Source organism: Lutra lutra, chromosome 7 (assembly GCF_902655055.1).
Source record: "Lutra lutra chromosome 7, mLutLut1.2, whole genome shotgun sequence".
Taxonomy (NCBI): Eukaryota; Metazoa; Chordata; class Mammalia; order Carnivora; family Mustelidae; genus Lutra; species Lutra lutra.
In genome coordinates, this window is record NC_062284.1 from 144,360,490 (window position 1) to 144,379,244 (window position 18,755).

General features: G+C 52.7%; 1 protein-coding gene across 4 annotated transcripts; it reads left to right on the top strand.

Moving 5' to 3' along the window:
- Nucleotides 1–1,789: 1,789 nt before the first annotated feature.
- On the top strand, nt 1,790–18,338 carry ZNF839 (zinc finger protein 839). Of its 4 annotated transcripts, XM_047738067.1 has the most exons (9): nt 2,014–2,146; nt 2,428–3,713; nt 7,781–8,593; nt 10,911–11,141; nt 12,702–12,794; nt 13,487–13,636; nt 16,237–16,353; nt 16,498–16,633; nt 17,332–18,338. In XM_047738067.1, the coding sequence occupies exons 3-9, from the start codon at nt 7,820–7,822 to the stop codon at nt 18,207–18,209; spliced, it is 2,379 nt and encodes a 792-aa protein (XP_047594023.1). In that variant the 5' UTR covers nt 2,014–2,146; nt 2,428–3,713; nt 7,781–7,819; the 3' UTR covers nt 18,210–18,338. The 4 variants fall into 4 exon arrangements, with proteins under 4 accessions (XP_047594020.1, XP_047594019.1, XP_047594023.1 ...); XM_047738063.1 differs by lacking the exon at nt 2,428–3,713 and having other exon boundaries at nt 1,791–2,146; XM_047738066.1 differs by lacking the exons at nt 2,014–2,146; nt 2,428–3,713 and adding an exon at nt 3,734–3,889.
- The last annotated feature ends 417 nt before the right edge of the window (nt 18,339–18,755 follow it).

Sequence of the window (18,755 nt, forward strand, 5' to 3'; positions counted from 1 at the left end):
TCCCATAAATGCCCTTCCCTCCTTCTCTTTCCCTATTAAGATAGTCTATAGGCCCCGTGTTCTACCTGCCGCTTTGAGTTACATTTTTCTGTGAATTTCATAGGTATATGAATAAAAATGCACGATTAAATTTTGTCTTTTCTCTTGTTAATCTGCCTTTTTGTCACTTTAATTACAGGCCCCCTAAAGACTGACCCTAAGAGCATAGAGGAGAAGTCCCCGTCCCTCCCTGGACAGGCTCAAAAACATGGTGAAATGGGGTACTCTGCTCTCGACAAGGAGGGCAGTTCTTGGCTTAGCGGCCAGAGGGGACCTTTCTGATACCCGAGGATGAGAAAATGAGAAAGTCTTTCTTTCAAAGTTGAAGGAAAGAATGAATGAATGAATTGAGGAATTGAAACAAATTCCACAAATCAAATCTCGCCTCTGGCCACCTTAATGAAGGCATTAATGAATTAAATTAGAACACTGCAGGGAGCTTAGTGAATGCAACATGAGTATTGATTATGATGATGACGATGGCCATGTGGAGAGAAAAATGATCAGGTCTTCCAGAAGCTTCTCGGACATCAGCCTGGGTCCCCAGTCTCTCCCTTTTTTGGGCATCAAGAAATTCATAATATGCTACTGTAAATGCCAGTTTCCTCCTCCTCTTCCTGCCTAGACTATATACAGAGGGCAGGACACCCTGAAGGCAGGGAACCTGAGTCACCCAGCAAGTGCTTACTGTTTGTCAGCCAGTGCCCCTACTGCCCTTCCTGGGGAGGGGAGCCGAGAAAGGAGCACACACCGGCAGCTGCAAGGCTTGCTGGGAAGAACACACAGAGCCAGAAGAGTAAAGAGGAGGGGGAGACTGGGAAAGGCTGGGCTGAAGAGGAAGTGATGGAGCAGGGATGGATGGGGCTGATATGTGGAGAGGGGTGGGGACCTCCCTTTCCCTCCCTCCCTCCCTCCTTTCCTTCCTTCCTATTTATCCATGCATCATTCATTCCCTAATCTTGGGCTCTGGGTTGGGGCCTGTGCTGAGCACTGAGTAAAATATCATCTTGGCCCTTAAGGTGCGTCCAGTCTGGATGAGTGGGTGGACCTGGGAATAATTTGGAGTTGGGTGCACTGGTTAAAAATGCACAATTTGCGGGGGCAGGGGGAGAATCTGGGTGGCTCAGCCTCTTGGATATCAGATTTGATTTCTGCTCAGGCCCTGATCTGGGTGGTGGGATCGAGCCCACTTAGGATTCTCTCTCTCCCTCTCCATCTGCCCCTACCCCCCTTAAAAGTTGCACACTTTGGGGCACCTGACCAATGGGTGGAGTGTGTGACTCTTGATCTCAGAGTCCTGAGTTCAAGTGCCACGTTGGACAAGGAGCCTACTTAAAAACAAAAACAAAAAAACCCTCATTATAAAACAAAACAAAACAAAAGAAACAAAACACACTTAGGGTCCCTGCCAGATCTGTTAATCAGAAGGTCTTAAGGTGGGACCAGACGGGGTCCTCCGGTGGCTCTAATGCACATGACCTTGAGAATTTTTGGCTAGTGTGATGCTAGGCTAAGGGCCTCTGCAACTTCAAGGACCTAATCCTGGGAGACCCTGGACAGCTCCTGGAAGAGCGATATCTGAAATTTAAATACCTTTGGGGCTAAGGAGAGGAAAGGTCTTCGGCCTAGAGGCGATGGGGCGGAGCCAACTCAGGTCCCCGCCCACCGACGTTCTCGCCCAGATGCGGTCGCCTTCCGAGGTGTCTTGGCCTGCGGGGCACTCGTAGTCCCCACCCACCCTTTCCCAGGTGACGCACATTTGAGCCGCCGTTGCTCGGTTGCGCGGGTTCGAGTCCCAGTGTCAGCTGCCATGGCGGACGCGGAGCCCGAGGCTGAGGACGGCAGCGAGGATGGTGGCGGCGGCGGCGGCGGCCGGGCTCCGCCCGGCCAGGGCGGCACCGCCGCGCGCGTTGCCCCGCTGGGCCCCGAGCAGCTGCGGCAGGTCCTGGAGCAGGTGACGAAGGCGCAGCCGCCCGCCGAGCCGCCGCCGCCGCCCTTCGTGCTGCAGGACGCGGCGCGGCGGCTACGGGACGCGGCGCAGCAGGCCGCCTTGCAGCGGGTCCCCGGCGCCGAGCCCTCCCGCCCGCCGCGCCTGCTGCCGCCCCAGGTGAGGCGCCGGGAGGGACATGGGGAAACTGAAGCCCGGAGGGGGCCGAGGCCTCGCGGCGGACCCGGGCCCGCGTCCCCTCTTCGGCCCTCAGCTGGCGGGCAGGAGAGGCAGCGTCCGCCCCGACCTGTCACCAGCTCCTCCCGCGCGCCCCTGCCTGGGACCCCTCCTGCTACGCAGCGCTGCTCGGGGCGCCTCGGTGCTCCCCGGCTCCTCTCTCGGGCCTTTGTCATTCCTCCAGCGTTTGCTGAGCACTCGCTGTGTTCCCAGCACTGCCCTAGGTGCAGCAGGTGCAGCCTTGAACACGGCCCTTGAAGGACATAAGCAACGTTCTGGGAGTGACCAGGGGGCTGCTTTAGAGTGAGGAGTCCTTAGGCCTGACACTGCAGCTGAGACCTGAATGCCCTTTAACGAACCAGCCTGCGGAGCTTTTCCGGTGGAAGGTGTGGCCTGTGCAAGCGCAGGGGCCTGGGACAGAGTTAAGCACACTCTCTTAGTCCTAAGTCCTCTGGTGCAGGACTTACCAGCCTGAGTGGCAGTGCCCAGCACAGTGCCCGACATAGACTTAATGAACGAAACACATTGAAAGCACTCCCTATACTACAGAAGATTTCTCAGTGTTAATTATTTCGTGGGTCACACAGCTCTTGGCTACTAGGGAAGTTGGAACTAGGGCATGGTCTTCCAAGCCCAGAGGGTCCCGTGTAGCTCCTGAAGCCAGAGGTCCTTCACATCCTCTGTAAAGCCACATCCCCTTTCAGAGCTGGGGTTGCAAATGACACTGGCGAGTCTCATCCCAAAGTTGCTGGAGAGATGCTGCTTCCACTGGAAGAAATAGATGGAGAATAGAATCCACAGTGTTCGTTGTTGTCATTGCTGTTATTAACAGTCTTCATTGTTTTTTTATTGTTTTTTCCACGGAGTGATTTTGGCTTAGAGTTGTACCCACTTGGTGATCAAGACTGGGAAGCTGTCTTGCTACAGTTGGAGAAGACAGCTATGATTCTGCCCAAACGATTTCCTAGTGGTGTGACCTTGAGTATCAACCTCTCTGGGCTTTGCTTCCTTTATTTGCAGGAGGAATGGGTTATTGGACAAGCCTCATAGCTCATACTCTGCTGAAGAAACAAAGGTCTCATGCATAGGGGGCGCACAGGAAGTCTGGAGTCAGGAGGGTGATGGTGGCTGCTGTTTGCAGAGCCTCTGCTCCATGTGTGGCACTCTGCCAGTCCTCGTCTCAACAGGCTCATGAACGTATTTGTATCATCGTTTTACAGGGAGGTTGCGGGACTTTGCCCAGGGCTCCCAGGTGTGGCTGCCCTCCACCTGTTGAATGTGACCCCGGCTTTTTGGGTTTGGTCTGGCAACTTAGAGTCCAAAAATGACAGTTTCCACAAAACCCAAGCACACCTAAGCAGAATGCAGCACATGATGGTATTCCGTAGCTGATCTCATTGGGATGGCGTAAATTCTCCCTGGCTTCACAACAGTGTAATTTTGCTGTCTGGTCACCTGAGATACCCTTTGAGCCCCCGCTCTTCCATGGAAAGCCACGAAAGCAAAGCAGGTGTGTACCGTGCACCTAAGGAGGTTTTGATCTAACCAGCGAGGTAAAACACGACTCAGGTAACTTCTAAGCAAGGTCAGGAAACTAGAGATGAAGGACTGGTCTAAAGAAATGGCCTGAAGAGAGGGAGAAGTCATTTCTGGCTGAGGGGATCGGAAATGACTTTGTCCAGAAGGGTGAGTCCCGGCTGAAAATACGGAAGAGGACAGGCAGTGGTGGGGTTGGGGCAGAACGTGCATTTAGAAAACCCAGGCCTTGTGGTTCTCTGTGTGTGTGTGTGTTGGGGGTGGGGTGGGTGTGGATCCGAAGGCTCAGACCAAATGCCCGCACTCTCGTGGGCCAGATTTTGGCTCACGTCCTTCCGCGTCCTCCCTGTTCCTGTGCCACAAACATTTCCGGTTCCTTCCAAAATGCCCTGCCCTTTTTCAGGTGCCTATGCATTCACACATTTTCCTTACACCTAGTCTACCTTTCTACCTGGTGGAAATTCCCTTCAGCCTTCTTAGGTCCCCTCCCCCGGAAAGCCAGGCCCTCCCCCACCCCACCCACAGGGCCGCCTCTCCCAACTGCACTTGTCGCATGGTGATGTCATTGTGTCCTTAGGGAGCCGAGTCCGCCTTCTGAATCATCAGCGGAGCTTTTGAAAGCACAGATTTCGGGGTAGGAGGTCCTGATTCAGCAGGTCTAAGGGTGACAGGCCTGGTGGGGGAAGCTGCCCACGTCCTCGAGGATGAGGCTAGGACTTGGCTTCTGTTTTCCGTTGTTGTTTTTTTTAATTGAACTATAGTTGACATACAGTGTTAAAATAGTTTCAAGTGGACAATGTGGCCATTCCAATAGTTTATCTGTTATTCAGGCCTGACCACAGCAAGTGTATCACTGTCTGTCACCGTACAGTGTGTCACAGCGTTACTGACTGTATTCCCTATGCTGTACTTTGCACACCCATGACTTTTTTTTTTTTTTAAGATTTTAATTTATTTGACAGAGAGAGACACAGCAAGAGAGGGAACAGAAGCAGGGGGAGTGGGAGAGGGAGAAGCAGGCTTCCTGCCGAGCAGGGAACCCGATGTGGGGCTTGATCCCAGGACCCTGGGATCACGACCTGAGCAGAAGGCAGACACTTAATGCCTGAGCCCCCAGGTGCCCGGACTTATGTATTTTATAACTGCCAGTGTATACCTCCCCTTCACCTGTGTCTCCCTGCGCCTCACCCACATTGGCTTATGATACTTAGTGAACGTTTGCTGAGTGACATAAATATATAACAAAGTATCGAGTATAACACCCACCAAGTTAACTAATCTGGAACAAATTTAAAAATTAGACCAGTTTTGCCTGTTTTTTGTTTTTGTTGTTTTTTTGTTTTTTTGTGTGTTTTTTTTGAAGATTTTATTTATTTGACAGACAGAGATCATATGTAGGCAGAGAGGCAGGCAGAGAGAGGGGGGGAAGTAGGCTCCCTGCTGAGCAGAGAGCCCGATGCAGGGCTCGATCCCAGGACCCTGGGATCATGACCCGAGCCGAAGGTAGAGGCCTTAACCCACTGAGCCACCCAGGTGCCCCAAACAGTAGGATTTGGGGAGTATGTGTATGTGTGTGTGTATTGGTATTATCTGGTGATATCCCCAGAGGTTAGACATTGTAAGTGGTAGTAATGTGAAACAAGTATGATTGTTAAAAGATCATTGTCATCTGATCCACAGGTACCCCAGTGTTGGTCCTCATGGGCCTCTGGCACCAACACTGTACACGGCCTCATAAACTGGTACACTGAGTCATCTCTGCTGTTTGTGGTTGATGTAGCACGTAGAGACAGACAGATGGACTCCAGCTTGATTTCAGTGGGAGGTGTCATTCTGCCCCGTGTGACATTTTCATTGACCCTCCACGCGGTATAGGGTTGATCCAGACAGAGCCTGTTGGTGGCCCCAAATCAGGGATTCTCGACCAGGGGGCAATTTTGACCTATGGAGGTGTTTGGCAGTGCCTGGAGACATCTTTGTCCCAAGCTGGGGGCTGCTGCTGGCATCTGATGTGTAGAGACGGATGCTATCAGCTTTCTGCCATGCCCAGAACAGCCACTGCAACACAGAATGAATGGTTCGGAGTGGTCGTTGTGCCAGGGTTGGGGAGTCCAGCTCTGGATGATGAGGTCGGACAGAGATGCTGATTATTTCTGCGCTGTGAGGCCCTGAGCCTTGTCCATTTTGCTGCCTCTCCCCTGAGTCCATGACCCTTAATCTCTAGACCTGTACGATCATCCCCAGCACATGGTCACCGCTCAGTGATGATTCGTGGGACATCACTGATGGCTGCCCTCCCCTTTGGTGGGTGCTTTGCTACTGCAGACCATGCTCTCTTGAACCCCCAAGACCTACATCTTTGCACCCATGCTTTGTACCTGTTTCCTGAGGGCATCCCAGAAGTGGATGGAGTTGCTACATCAAAAAAGCATGTGCATTAAAAAAATATTATTTTAAGGTTTATTTATTTTATTTTTTTTAAAGATTTTATTTATTTATTTTATAGACAGAGATCACAAGTAGGCAGAGAGGCAGGCAGAGAGAGAGGAGGAAGCAGGTTCCCCGCTGAGCAGAGAGCCCGATACGGGGCTCCATCCCAGGACCCTGGAATCATGACCTGAGCCGAAGGCAGAAGCTTTAACCCACTGAGCCACCCAGACGCCCCTATTTATTCTTTTTAGAGAGAGAGGGAGCACAGAAGTGGGAAGAGGGGCAGAGGGAGAGGGAGAGAGACTAAACGGACTCTCCACTGAGCATGGAACCCAGTGTGGGGCTCGATCCCACAGCCCTGAGATCACAACCAGCGCTGAAATCAAGTGTGGGACGCTCAACCGACTGAGCCACCCAGGCACCCCCTAAGATTTCGTTAGATGTTAAGAAGTTGTTGAAGGTAAGCACCCCACTCCTAGGTGTGTGTCCTGGAGAAACTCATGCGTATGCACACACATCCATGAAGGTTCTGAGCACAGTGCAAGAGCACAAGGTTGGAGACACTTGTCCATCGGCAGGAGAGCTACACACCTCAACGTGGGTGAATTTCATATGCCAGATCAGGGAGTAAAAAACCTGAAAAAGCCCCACCAATTTGCAGGAGAGGATACTCACTTACATGAAGTTTAAAAACACGTCAAAACTGAACTGCATACTTTTAGGGATATCTATATATATAATATTAAAAAATGCATGAGAGGGGCACCTGGGTGGCTCAGTCAGTTGAGTCTGACTCTTGGTTTCAGCTCAGGTCATGATCTCGGGGTCCTGGGACCAAGCTCCGTGCTCAGCCGGGAGCCTGCCTGAGATTTTCCCTCTGCCCCTCCCTGCTGCACATGCTCATTCTCTCCCTCTCTTTCTCAAATAGATAAATCTTTTAAAAAAATCCATGAGAATGATCAGTAAACTTTCAGGCTAGGGTGAAAAAGGAAGAGGGCATGCAAATTAGGAGGAAAGCAGAAAGCTTTCCCTGTAAGGATGATGTCCCATGCCTTGAGGCAGGTGGTAGGAACCTGTGTTGGCATTGCTTTTTATGGCTTTTTTTTGTTTCTAGAATTTCATTAACTTTTCAAGAAAGTGAGCCTATGTATTGAATTGAGTTCAGTTTAGAGTACTAGGAATTCCAAGTCAACACCAACGTGGTAAAACCATAAAGAAGGATATTTCTTATTGGGTCATGAAGTCAATTTAGTGGATTATGATTAGTATTTTTTAAAAAATGACATGGAATAGATACTATCAGAAGGCATTTATGTACAAATGGTAAGTAGTTTTGTGAATTTTAATTTATGTTTGCCTATGTTTCCGTGTGCACATGTGTAAAGCTTATCACTGGCCTGGCCAGAAAGCTTGAGAAAAACCATGGTAAACGGTATGCGTACATTAAAAAGACGTTTATAGGTACGATGGATTTTATAACAATATAAATATAACAATATAAATATAAAAAATTATAATTTCTAGAAACAATTTCAATAATACATTTAAGATGAGAGCAGAATTGTAGAAATGTTGATAAGCATAACGCTTTTTTCTCCTTCTGTATTTAAGCAACTGGAAGCCATTTGTGTCAAGGTCACGTCTGCAGAAATGAAAGATCAGGAAAGGCCAATGCCCCCACTGCCCACCATCCAGCCCAAGCCAGCCCTGAGCCAGCTGCCCGCCAGGACTTCCAGGGTGGTGGGGCCCCGGCCGCAGCCCCTCCTGAGCAGCGGGCCCCGGCCGTGCTTCCTGAGCAGCTCACTTCCCGTTCAGCTGTTGGCGCAGGGGCCCCTGCCGGCCCTCCAGCCCCTGGTTGCCAATGGACCAGGTGCCATACCGGCCCCTTCGCCAGCCCCTGACCCACCGGCACTCGCGTCTGTGTCACCCAGCCCAGCGAATTTCTTTCTTTCCGGCTTGCACACAAAACACACCAAGAAACTCAAAAAGTCCTTAAAAGTGAAAACACGTTCTGGGCGGATATCTCGACCTCCCAAGTATAAAGCTAAAGATTATAAATTCATAAAAACGGAGGATTTGGCCGACGGGCACCTGTCCGATTCTGACGACTATTCCGAACTGAGTGTGGAAGACGACGATGAGCAGAGGGAAAAGCAGATGCTCTTCGACTTGTCCGGCTGCTCCCTGAGGCCCAAGACTTTCAAGTGTCAGACGTGTGAGAAGTCCTACATTGGAAAGGGGGGCCTGGCCCGGCATCTTAAACTGAACCCAAGCCACGGCCGGTTGGAGCCTGAGGTGTTGCTGTCTGAGAAAGCCAACGGGACCGTGACTCGAGGCAGGACCGCTGGCCTGACGTCACCGGAGCCGTCCACACCAGCCCTTCAAAGCGAGGAAGGGGCCCAGTCGCCAGGGGCTGGCCCGCAGGTGATGTCTGTCTGCTGACCGTGGCCTTCCTGCCCATCCCGAAGTTAACCTCTGTGGTATCTGATGGGGTTTCGGGGGGAGGCTCAGGTAGAACCAAGATCCCCAGAGCAGGGCATCTGACAGTCCCCTGACTTTGTCCCCACTGCCACCGACAAGCCAAGAGATGGATGTCCTGTTTGTGGCATGTGGCGCAGTTTGCTGAGCGTGTTCCGTGGGAAGGGAGCGGCTAGTTCCTTAGATCTGGGGGTAGAACTAATCGCAGAGCCCTCTGGGCTGATGCTGACCCAACAGCAGGCCTTGGGAAGGGTCTGAGTTGGGGGGCAGCGGCCCACAGGGCGCTTCCTGGAGGGTCAGCAGGAACACGCTGCTTTCGCAGGTGTCCCTTCGGACACGTTCAGACAAGGCAGACAGCAGTCACCCTGAGTGTGTGTCACCATGTCACAATTTACTGACAGCCGTTTCACATTCCTAAACGTGTGGTGTGCGTTCGTGTGCCGTGTGCAAGAGGTCACTCGTTTACGAAACGCAGACGACACGTAGCCCTTGAACAAACGCCAGGCCCCTGTGGTCACCCTCCCCCCTGTTGCTAGAATCTGTTTGACTGGCATTGGCTGTCGTTTCTGTCTGCTTGCGGCTGGGTGATTGTATTTGGAGATCCTGAGATGTTCGAGAAACCAGCATGGGTAACTGCTCAGTGGGAGTTTGTGATTTTAGTGACTTGATGTTGAGATAGAGTGCCTGTCTGCACTGGGCACCTCAGTCCCTGCTGGGGGACAGGGGTCCCTGAGGGAGGGGTGAGGCTGGCAGGGGCTCTGGCTTACAGATCAGCTCCTTGGGGCCAGAGCAGGTGTTATGTGGGCCCAGGACATCCTTCCTGGGTTCTAGCACTGGAACCACGGGACGGCACTGTGTTAGGATTCAAAAGTACTACCTCCCCCATCACATTCGCTTCAGTCACAGTACTCTTGGTTGCACGTCCCCTTTGGGCAGGAGTGTTTTCAATCTTCTGGGACCCTGCCAGGTGGGAATTAGACTTATAGGCTCTGCACTCAGCAGGGAGTCTGCTTGTCCCTCTCTCTCTGCTCCTCCCCCTGCCTGCCTCTCTCTCTCTCCAATAAATACATAAAAATCTTTAAAAAAAAATAATGAAATCCTACACCACAGCAGAAGGAACTTGTAGTTGCTTGACTTCCTGAATACAGGCACTTGGCCTTGGGCGGGTGGCTGTCCAGATCGCCTGTGAGGAGTGCCTAGAGCTGCTGGAGTGGGGAGGGATGTGCAGGCCTGTGTCTGTCCTGTCCTCTCCCAGGAGCAGACTCTGGCAACTAAAACCAAAGACAGACCTGGCATCCGTCTCGGAGCGCCGCTATGATGAAGATTTCGAGGGAAAATTCTGTAAGAGTTAAGAGGACACACTTGATGCTAGCTGCCGCGTGAAGTGTGTTCCTTATATTGATTTATCGTTCCCTCAGCCCTGGGAGGGATTACTCCTGTTTTCAGAGGGGAGTGGGCGCGGAGTGAGGAAGCAGCTAGACGGTGTCAGGCCCGGGGACTCTTCAGAAGCCACGAAGACAGTAGCTTCATGGCTCTTGGGGCCTGGGGACAGGGAAGAATGAATGATGCCAGTAGGTACAGGGGTCCTTGTGGAGCGGAGGCCAGGGGAGACATACATGTTTTGGTGACGCCTACACGTCCTACTCCGTGTACAAAAGTCTGAACTATATATTTTTAAGGTATGGAATTTATGGTGTTTAAAAAATACCCAATAAAAGATGATTTTTTAAAGTTATGGGTAGGGGTGCCTAAGTGGCTTAGTTGGTTAAGCCTCTGCCTTTGGCTCAGGTCATGATCTCAGGGTCCTGGGATCGAGTCCTGCATCAGGCTCTCTGCTCTGCAGGGAGCCTGTTTCCCTCTCTCTCTCTCTGCCTGCCTCTCTGCCTACTTGTGATCTCTATCTGTCAAATAAATAAATCTTTAAAAAAATTTTAAAAAATAAAGTCATGGGTAATTATGAATGACCAAATTTCAGTTTAATTTATAAGATGACAGTGCTGTCAGAGAAGTTCCTTATTTCATTTTGGGGAACACCCAGGGTTATGGTTTGTCAGCTCACTCATATTCACGGGGTGTCTTAAAGGGGGACTTTGTGGGGAAAGTTTAAGATGCGTTGATTATAGTTAACGCATCTTGATGATGCAAAGAAGACCTAATTCAGCAAACTCCTTGCTTTTGACTTGACTTTTTTTTGCCCTAAGGTCATCACTATGGTGTATAAAACTTTATTTTATTTTTGTTTTGGGTGCACAACGCTATCTAGAATAGCCAGTCTCTAGAAGTTGAAGAGGCCTTGGTGTCTGAACCAGAAAACGGAAGTTACTCAGCCCTTTTGGGATCCGAGAGACACCCAGACTCCAGAAGTGACTCGTCCGTGGCCCTGATGGAGGCCAGCACAGCCGTCGTCGGGCGAAGCAGAGCAGCTCACCCAGCCAAGGGTGTCCGTGCAGCAGGGGTGCAGAGTGCTTCGAGAGCCCGAGCCGGGCTCAAGGAGGTGCGTGGCTCCAAGACCCTGTTCTTGAAACCCGTGTCTTTGGCCTGGTGTGTGACAATTCACTATTAGGGTTCTGAATTAGAAGTGAAATACCCAGATCAACTAATCAGTCACCTGAAATGTAGTTGGACGAAGGTGTCATGAACTCAGGGCTAGTGTTACCCGAATTCCGAGCTTTCTCCGTCTGAAATGACCAGAGGGCTTTAGGGATAGCAAGAGCTGTTCGCCTTTGTAAGTTTTGGAATGATCATAACCTTTTCATAACGTTTTCATAGAAGCATTTAGAAAACAACAGAAATGGTTTCTGTTTTACTGTGAAGAATTTTAAGGCATAAATATGTTTCAGGTTCTCAACCCTGGAATCTCTATCCCAGTCCCTTGAGAGTAGACTTAGTGAATGTAATGGGGTTGATTTAGAAAAGTGGAACCCTTAATTGAGCCAGATCGCCTTGGCTAGGATATGTTTAGCTCCTGGTAATGGCCAGGTGAGTATCCTGGTAATGGCCAGGTGAGTATCTTAAGGAAAAGAAGTAACACACAGCTGATCTTCAGGTTTTAAAAATATCTGTTGATAAATGAATTTAAATGTGTGAATTAACTGAATTTAAATTGAAAAAAGAAAAGAAGTAAAGGGTAGCAGACAGTGCGAGGTAGCGAGTTAGTGAGACAGCGGGGTCAGGGTGCCCATCAGGGAACTGGGGCCTCCAAACTCACCCACAAGGGGAAGCGAGAGGTTTTCAGAGAGGAAGTAGGTTTCTTAGAAATCATCATGAGCTTGCATGCTCTAGCAGGAAACTTAAGCCCTGGTGAATTTGCTTTTCTCTCATTGGGCTGGTGAATTAATCCTGGGCGACTAATATTTGGGAGTAGGAGGTAAGGTAGTCCTTGACTTGATTCATCCCTTAACATCCAAAATCCCGCCATCTGCTGAGCGCCCTGTGCGGTCCAGTATAGCCACCCTACCCTGGCCCAGCCCCAGGTTTCCCTCATTCACTCTCTCTGCTTAACAGATGAGGAAGCCGACGGGTTCGCGAGCTCCCGAGCCTCTTCACGCTTCCGGTCTCTGCGATTGCTCCCTTCCCTCCCATGCCATTGTTCCCCTGGGTGCCCTCTTCCACCTCCTGGTTGCCCAGGCCATTGGTCCTCTGCGGACACCTGTGTACTACCGGTTCGCCCTCTTCATATCTCCTGAGCCCCCAAGCTCTGATTTCAGACATCACCACCGGGGCGTCCTGTAAACCGCTCCACCTTCCACGTCCCACCCCCAACTTGTCCAGGGTCTGCCTGGGCTCCAGCTGGGAACCCAGACTCATTCCTGACGCAGGGCCTGGCACTCACTATGTGCCCAGGGGAGTCACGGGGCATTGGACGTGCACCGCAGAGGGGGTCATAGCCTTGGTTGGGGGCGAACAAGTGAGATCCTCAACACACGGAACATTTATGGTTAAGAGTTGCTTCATCGCTGAGCTTTGGGGAAACTTTACGTCTCTTATGTTCTTTGTTGCACCGGCTTGTCGGCCACTGGGACATTCAGAGCTGTCAAATGCTTCCTTCCGGTAGTTTCTGCACCAATGTGACCGGGACGCGCTGGTAGAGTTGGCGCTGCCTCAGCTGGCCCAGGTCGTGAGCGTGTACGAGTTTCTGCTGATGAAGGTGAGTTGCTCGGCAATTCCAAACGATGGAGGGTGATTTGAAGTTCTTTAGAAAGACATCCGTCACATTTATTTTAGAAAAAGCCAGACCATTTGGAATCCTTTCCCTCCCCCAGGACAGAGCCGGAGCAAGCCTGCTGCCCGCCGCCCGCCCCCCACTTCCGCCAGACACCTGCCGTGGGGCCCGTGCCTCCCCTGCCAGTTTTAACTTGGTGTGCGAGGCCAGAAAGCGGTGGCGGCAAAATGTGTCCAGCCCAGGGCCCTTGTCGCCTTTCTCCCTTGCTCTCACCGGCCTGGTCCACGAGGCTCTCCTCCCTGGGGAGCCTGTTCTGACAATGCAGGAGGCCCAGCAGAGCTGCCCGAGGACTGAGGACCTGGCGCTGCTCCCGCCTGCAGGCCTGTCCCCAGGACATTTCTAGTCCCTTCCTGCTCCCTAGCCACGCCTCCTTTGGAGCTCTAGCCCACCGTCCTCTGGAGCCATCACCCAGGCGGTGGTTTGTTCTCTGGCCCATCCTGGGGTCCCCACTGAGCACAGTGCTGGGCACACAGGGGCTCTCACTGGGGAGTGGAGGAGAAGATAGGCCAGTGACAGCCTGAGGAGCTTGTCTCCTTCCCTCCTTAAAGCTGCTTTCTATTCCGGCCATTTCATCACCTCTGATTTAAACCTTTCTTGTCATCTTTATCTTCACAAAGGTTGAAACAGGTCATCTAGCAAAACCTTTGTTCCCAGCTGTGTATAAGGAATTTGAAGAGTTGCATAAAATGGTTAAGAAGATGTGTCAAGACTACCTCAGTGGTGCTGGTCTGTGTTCCCGGGAGCCTCTGGAAATAAGCAACAGTAAGGTAACAGGCTCACAGAGGAGGAAGTTTTGCTTTTACATTTGCCAAAAGAGGGATATCCGTTTGAAGAAAAGAATGGTTTTATTTTTAGTTATTATTTAAAGTAATCTCGACATTCAACATGGGGATTGAACTCACGACCCTGAGATCAGGCATCGCACGTTCCAGTGACAGAACCAACCAGGCGCCCCAGAGGAGCATGTTTTTAGTAGTGACAGAACCAACTTCTTTTCAGCTCTCTCTTTCCCATCATGTAACATTTTTTAACTATAAAAGCAAATGGCACTTGTCTGGGGAACCTCAGGAATGCGGAGAGGCTGACGGCAACTGGACAGCCCCATTGTCTTCCCTCCCACTGCTGATGTCGGGGACAGTGTGGTCGGTACGTGTGTGGCTTCCGCTCACCGTGGGCTGGGGAGGTGACTGGGTCACAGACACGGACTATGGTGGTTCTGACGGAAGCCTCCTTTCACTGTCCTTGTCATCATGCAGCACAGCCTCTGGCTCTCTTGGGTTCTGGAGAAAAATATGTTTAGCACGGCTGTGGTTTTACTTGTTTTGGATGAAACCTTTGCTGGGCACCACATGCCCTGTGTAGTCTGGTCATTTGGGGGTCCCCGCCGGGCGGGCCCCCTCGCCCCCACCTTGAGGCAGAGCGCTGAGCAATGCTGTGGCTTTGGATGCTGTTTACTCGGAAACTTGCTCACACAGCTGTAGCCGGCACACAGGGGTCCCAGCCCACCGGGCTCGGCCACTCGCCACTGACAAAATCCATAGGCAGAGAGGCGAGTGGTGGGCACACAAGAAAGGACTTCATGTCAGTGAGTGACACCAGGAGGCCTGCGGACTAGTGTCTCAGAGTCTCCCAAGCCCTGAAGATCCTCCCAGGTCTATCTAAGGTGAATGTGGGACGAAGAGGGTGGTATGTGCAGGGGGCAGCGAAGGTCTGGTGTCGCTGTCATGGGGCCGGTCAGGAGGGGTCTTGCTGGCTCCAGCCATCCTTGTCACTTGAGGGAGTAGTTTCGGGTCCCCTCACTGGATGCTTTGTCCTCTTGTGCCTGAGCCAAGAGGCAGCTGGAAAGAAGAGGCCAACTAGCAAGTTTGAGGTCCAAGGGGAGCAGCCGCTGTCCTCGTTCACAGCCATAAGGAATACTTGGGCCGTGTTGCCCTTAGCTCTGTTGGAGGGTCCATTGGCCTGGTGATGGGTCTGCCCACCTGCTCCTGGTGTTAGTGTCCCAGAGAGTATGTTACTTCTGGAGCGAGCGGTCTTGAAGCGTGCTGAACACGGCCCATGGTTTTTTTGGGTTTTGGTTTTAGGGGGCTGTTTTGGTTACTAGTTTTATACAAATTCAATATTTAACATTACCTAATAATCTTTTGTATTTTGTCTTCTTGAATTACTTATTATAGAAATATAATGGTTTTTTTCTTTTTTTAAAAGATTTATTTATTTGAGGGAGGGAGGGAGAAGCAGATTCCCCACTGAGCAAGGAGTCCAACTCGGGGCTCAGTCCCAGGACCCCGAGATCATGACCTGAACTGAAGGCAGATGCTTCACCAACTGAGCCATCCAGGCGCCAGTAATGGGTTTTCTCTAAGTCTCATACAGATGCCTTGGTGGGCAGGAATCACATATGTGGGGTTTTTTGGTTTTTGTTTTTAAAAATTTTAGAGAGAACGTTTAGGGTAGGGGGTGGAGAAGGGGGAAAGGAGAGAGAATCCCAAGCAGACTCTGTGCAGCCCAGCTCAGGGCTCGATCCCGTGACCCAGAGATCATGACCTGAGCCAAAATCAAGCATTGGACGCTCAGCTCACTGAACAACCCAGGTGCCCCTCAACTTACATGCTTTTTAAACTATGAGCTCAACAGGTGTGTCATCCTGTCACAGGGCAGACTGGACATGCGCCGCTATGCACGCCCCTGGGGACCCAGCTTTGCAGGCAGCTCAGCTGAGCTGCAGCCTCCTGGGAGCACAGACAGTGGCAGGTTGGGACACAGGCTGGTTGGGAGGCACTGAACTTGAGGGGCTGTTTTCTACCCAGACTCTGATCTGCTGTCCCTCCTTCCCTGCCCCTTCCCCTCCTGCTGCATGGTGTCCCCATCCTACGTCCATGCATCAGTGACAGCTGTCACTTGTCTCCTTTATCTGATCTTCACAGACTCCCCCAGTGCAGCTGCAGTCCCCCTTACAGGATCAGGAAGGTCCCCTCGGCCGGGAGCAGGGAAGCCAGGGCCCAGCTCAGTCCCCAGGGCCCCCATACCCTCACCCTTTGCACTGCCTGGAAGAGGAGACCTTGTTCTAGAATGGGTAGGAAGGTAGCAGTGAGCATGCAGAACAGGAGAGGAGTTAGGGGCGACAACTAACTGACTGACGCTGAAGAGAGCAGAGTGAATTTTTAAAAAAACTTCTCGGTGTCTGCTTCTGTGCTGGGCGAGCACAGAACCTTCCAGTTCTGGTAAGGACCCACCCTCTCCTCAGCTGTTCCGTCGAACCCCACATGCACCTTCGTGTCCGTCAGTGTTTGGGGGCTCACCGCCCGGCGGAACCTCCCAGGCCCACTCTGTCCTGTACCTTGGGTTGACGTGTGTCCTTCCCCCTCAGGTGGCCGAGTCTTTGGGACTCACCGAGTTCCTGAGGAAACAAGAGGCACACTCATGGTGCGGGGAGCCGGGCCCGGCCGAAGTGGAGGATGCCTGCCAGCAGAAGCGGGGACACGAGGTGGGCACGCGTGGTGGGGGCGCCGGGTGACCCGCTGAGCCCCCCGTGCTTTAACTTCCGCTGCCAGCGCTGGGCTCCAGAAAGGAGAAGCGCGAGCTTGCCTGCTTCTTCCTCGTCTGAGCTGGTTGCGTCTCCCCTTCCCAGACTGCAGAGGAGGGACTGGCCTGGGCAAAGAGGACCAGAAGAGAAGCCCCAGCCCCGGCCCTGGCCAGCCCAGAGCCTCCTGCCAACCGCGGAGGCCCGCAGAAGCCCCCCACCTGCGCCCCGGCCGCCAGCGAGGGTAAAGCGTTCGTGGCCCTGGGGCCCGACCTAAGAGAACCTGGTTTCTCGAGTTTCGTCCTAGCCTGCCCGTGTTCTATCGTCCCCTCGGGTTCCTCGTGGGTCTTGAGGTCTGGGAGGCTTCCTCGAATCTCTTACCTAAGGAAGAGTCCCGAGTGCTGGTGAGCAGATCGCTCTCGGAGGGTCCCGGGGACACAGCTCACTTGTGGCTTGGCTCTCCGAGGCTGGGCTCCAAGGGCAGTTGGGATTTAACGTGAGAAACAAGACCCACTCTGGTTTTTATTCTGCTCCAGCCAACCTGTCAACTAGACATTGGACACACGGCCCCAAGAGTAACTGTGCCATTTTCCAAGTCGCCTGATACCCTGCTTGAAGCTAAGGTCTCCAGCGCCAAGAGGCATCCTCCGTTTTAGAACTCACTACTGATATCTGCGGAAGGGGAGGGCAGATGGGTTCCGGGGGAGCAGGGACACCCCCGGCCCCTGGTTGGTACCTAGCCCCCCTCACCTAATGAATCCGTGTCACCTCTCGCAGCCTCCTCCATACTAGGAAGCTACCAGTCCCGAGGGCAAGGAGAGTCTAGGTTTCCATTTGTTTTGCCAGAAAATTCGTTTGGATCAGCCTGTTTGGGACAGAGAGTGCGGTGAACAGGCTGTGCCACAGGACACGTATGCTTACCTGTTTTTCTGAACTGTTTAGGTTGTGCCCCTTACGTAAGTGGGAACGGCTGTTACGACTCAGCAGAAAGCCACACGACACTGGTTTCCAAGAGTGACAGAAGCGTGTTGCCTGCAGACCAGCAGCTCAAAGCCCTTGCTGACTTAGAGGCCAAGAGTGGGTCTGCAGCTCCTGCTCTCTCGTATCAGCATGTCGGCAGGCCAAGTCTTTGTCCTCCATTAGAAGAGCCCAGGACTCAGACGCAGGGACAGGTGGCAGCATTCCCTGAGGAGAATGTTCCGGAACACTCTGTAGCCTGGAAGGTGGGGGACAGCCTCAGGCCCCAGGCTCTCTGCAGCACCTTGACATCCACTGGAGGAGCAGACTCCCTGCCGCCTTCTGGGTCTGGAAGCCTCGAGATGCAGGACTCCCCCCAGAGAGGCCAGCGGTCCAGCCCTAGCCACATCCTGCTTATGGAGGACACAGGCCCTCCGCCAGCAAGGGTTCTGTCTGTGGACACGGAGCTGGCCAACTGTGCCCGCAGGACCGTGCGGGAGCGGGGGCTGGGCCAGGTGGGGTCACCGTCCTCCGACGGGGGTCAGGGAAGCCAGGCAGGGGATTCGCACCCCTTCCCCTGCGGGCCCGAGGCCTGTGCTGACCAGCGAGGACTGGAGAGTATTATTGCTGTGGGTGAAGCTGTGGCTTTTGAAATTACCCACGGGTGCCACGAGTTGTTACCTCAGGGACAAGAACCTCTATTTATTCAGAGCTCCGATGGGCTGATCTTGTCCCATCCGGCTTCCCTCGCGTCTGGGGAGGAGGACCTCGGCCTGGTGGCTGGTGTGGATGGGCCCGCCCTGCACGCGGGCCCCCGGGAAGGGGTTCCCCCAGAAGGCTCAGAGGCAGAGGCCGCACAGTGAAGTCGGACCACGGTCCGGACGTGCGGGTATTTTAGCTGGAGAAGGTCTACTTGAAGTAATGTATATTTTTCTATTGTGAATACAGATGCAAATGAAAGTCTTATTTATAAAGATGTCTTTCTACTTGACTGTCTCCCTTCTTCTGTGTCTCGCTTGCCTTCCTTCCGATGGCAGAGCAGCCGCCGGCCTGGGTTCCTCTGAGGAGCTAGTCCCTGGAGGCCCCTGACGACTGCCACCGGTAAAGCCGCCGCCTCCTTCCCCGCCAGCTCTGCTCCCCCCAAAGTGGCGTCCCCGTCCCTCCTGGGCGATCTGCTGCTTTTCCGTGTCTGGGTTTAGGAACTACTGGGACTGCACTGGGAGGTGGGAAAGAAAGTCGTTACTGCTCGCCTGTCACGGGTGCAGGAAGCGGGCCCCACGGCGTCCGCAGCAAGGTGCTGCAGAGCTCAGCCCCGGTCCTCCCATGTCTCCCCAGCAAGCCACCTGTCCACGGCTCTTTGCTGACCATTCTCCTTGGCTTTGTCATGGGGAAGGAAGGACAGGGAAGGC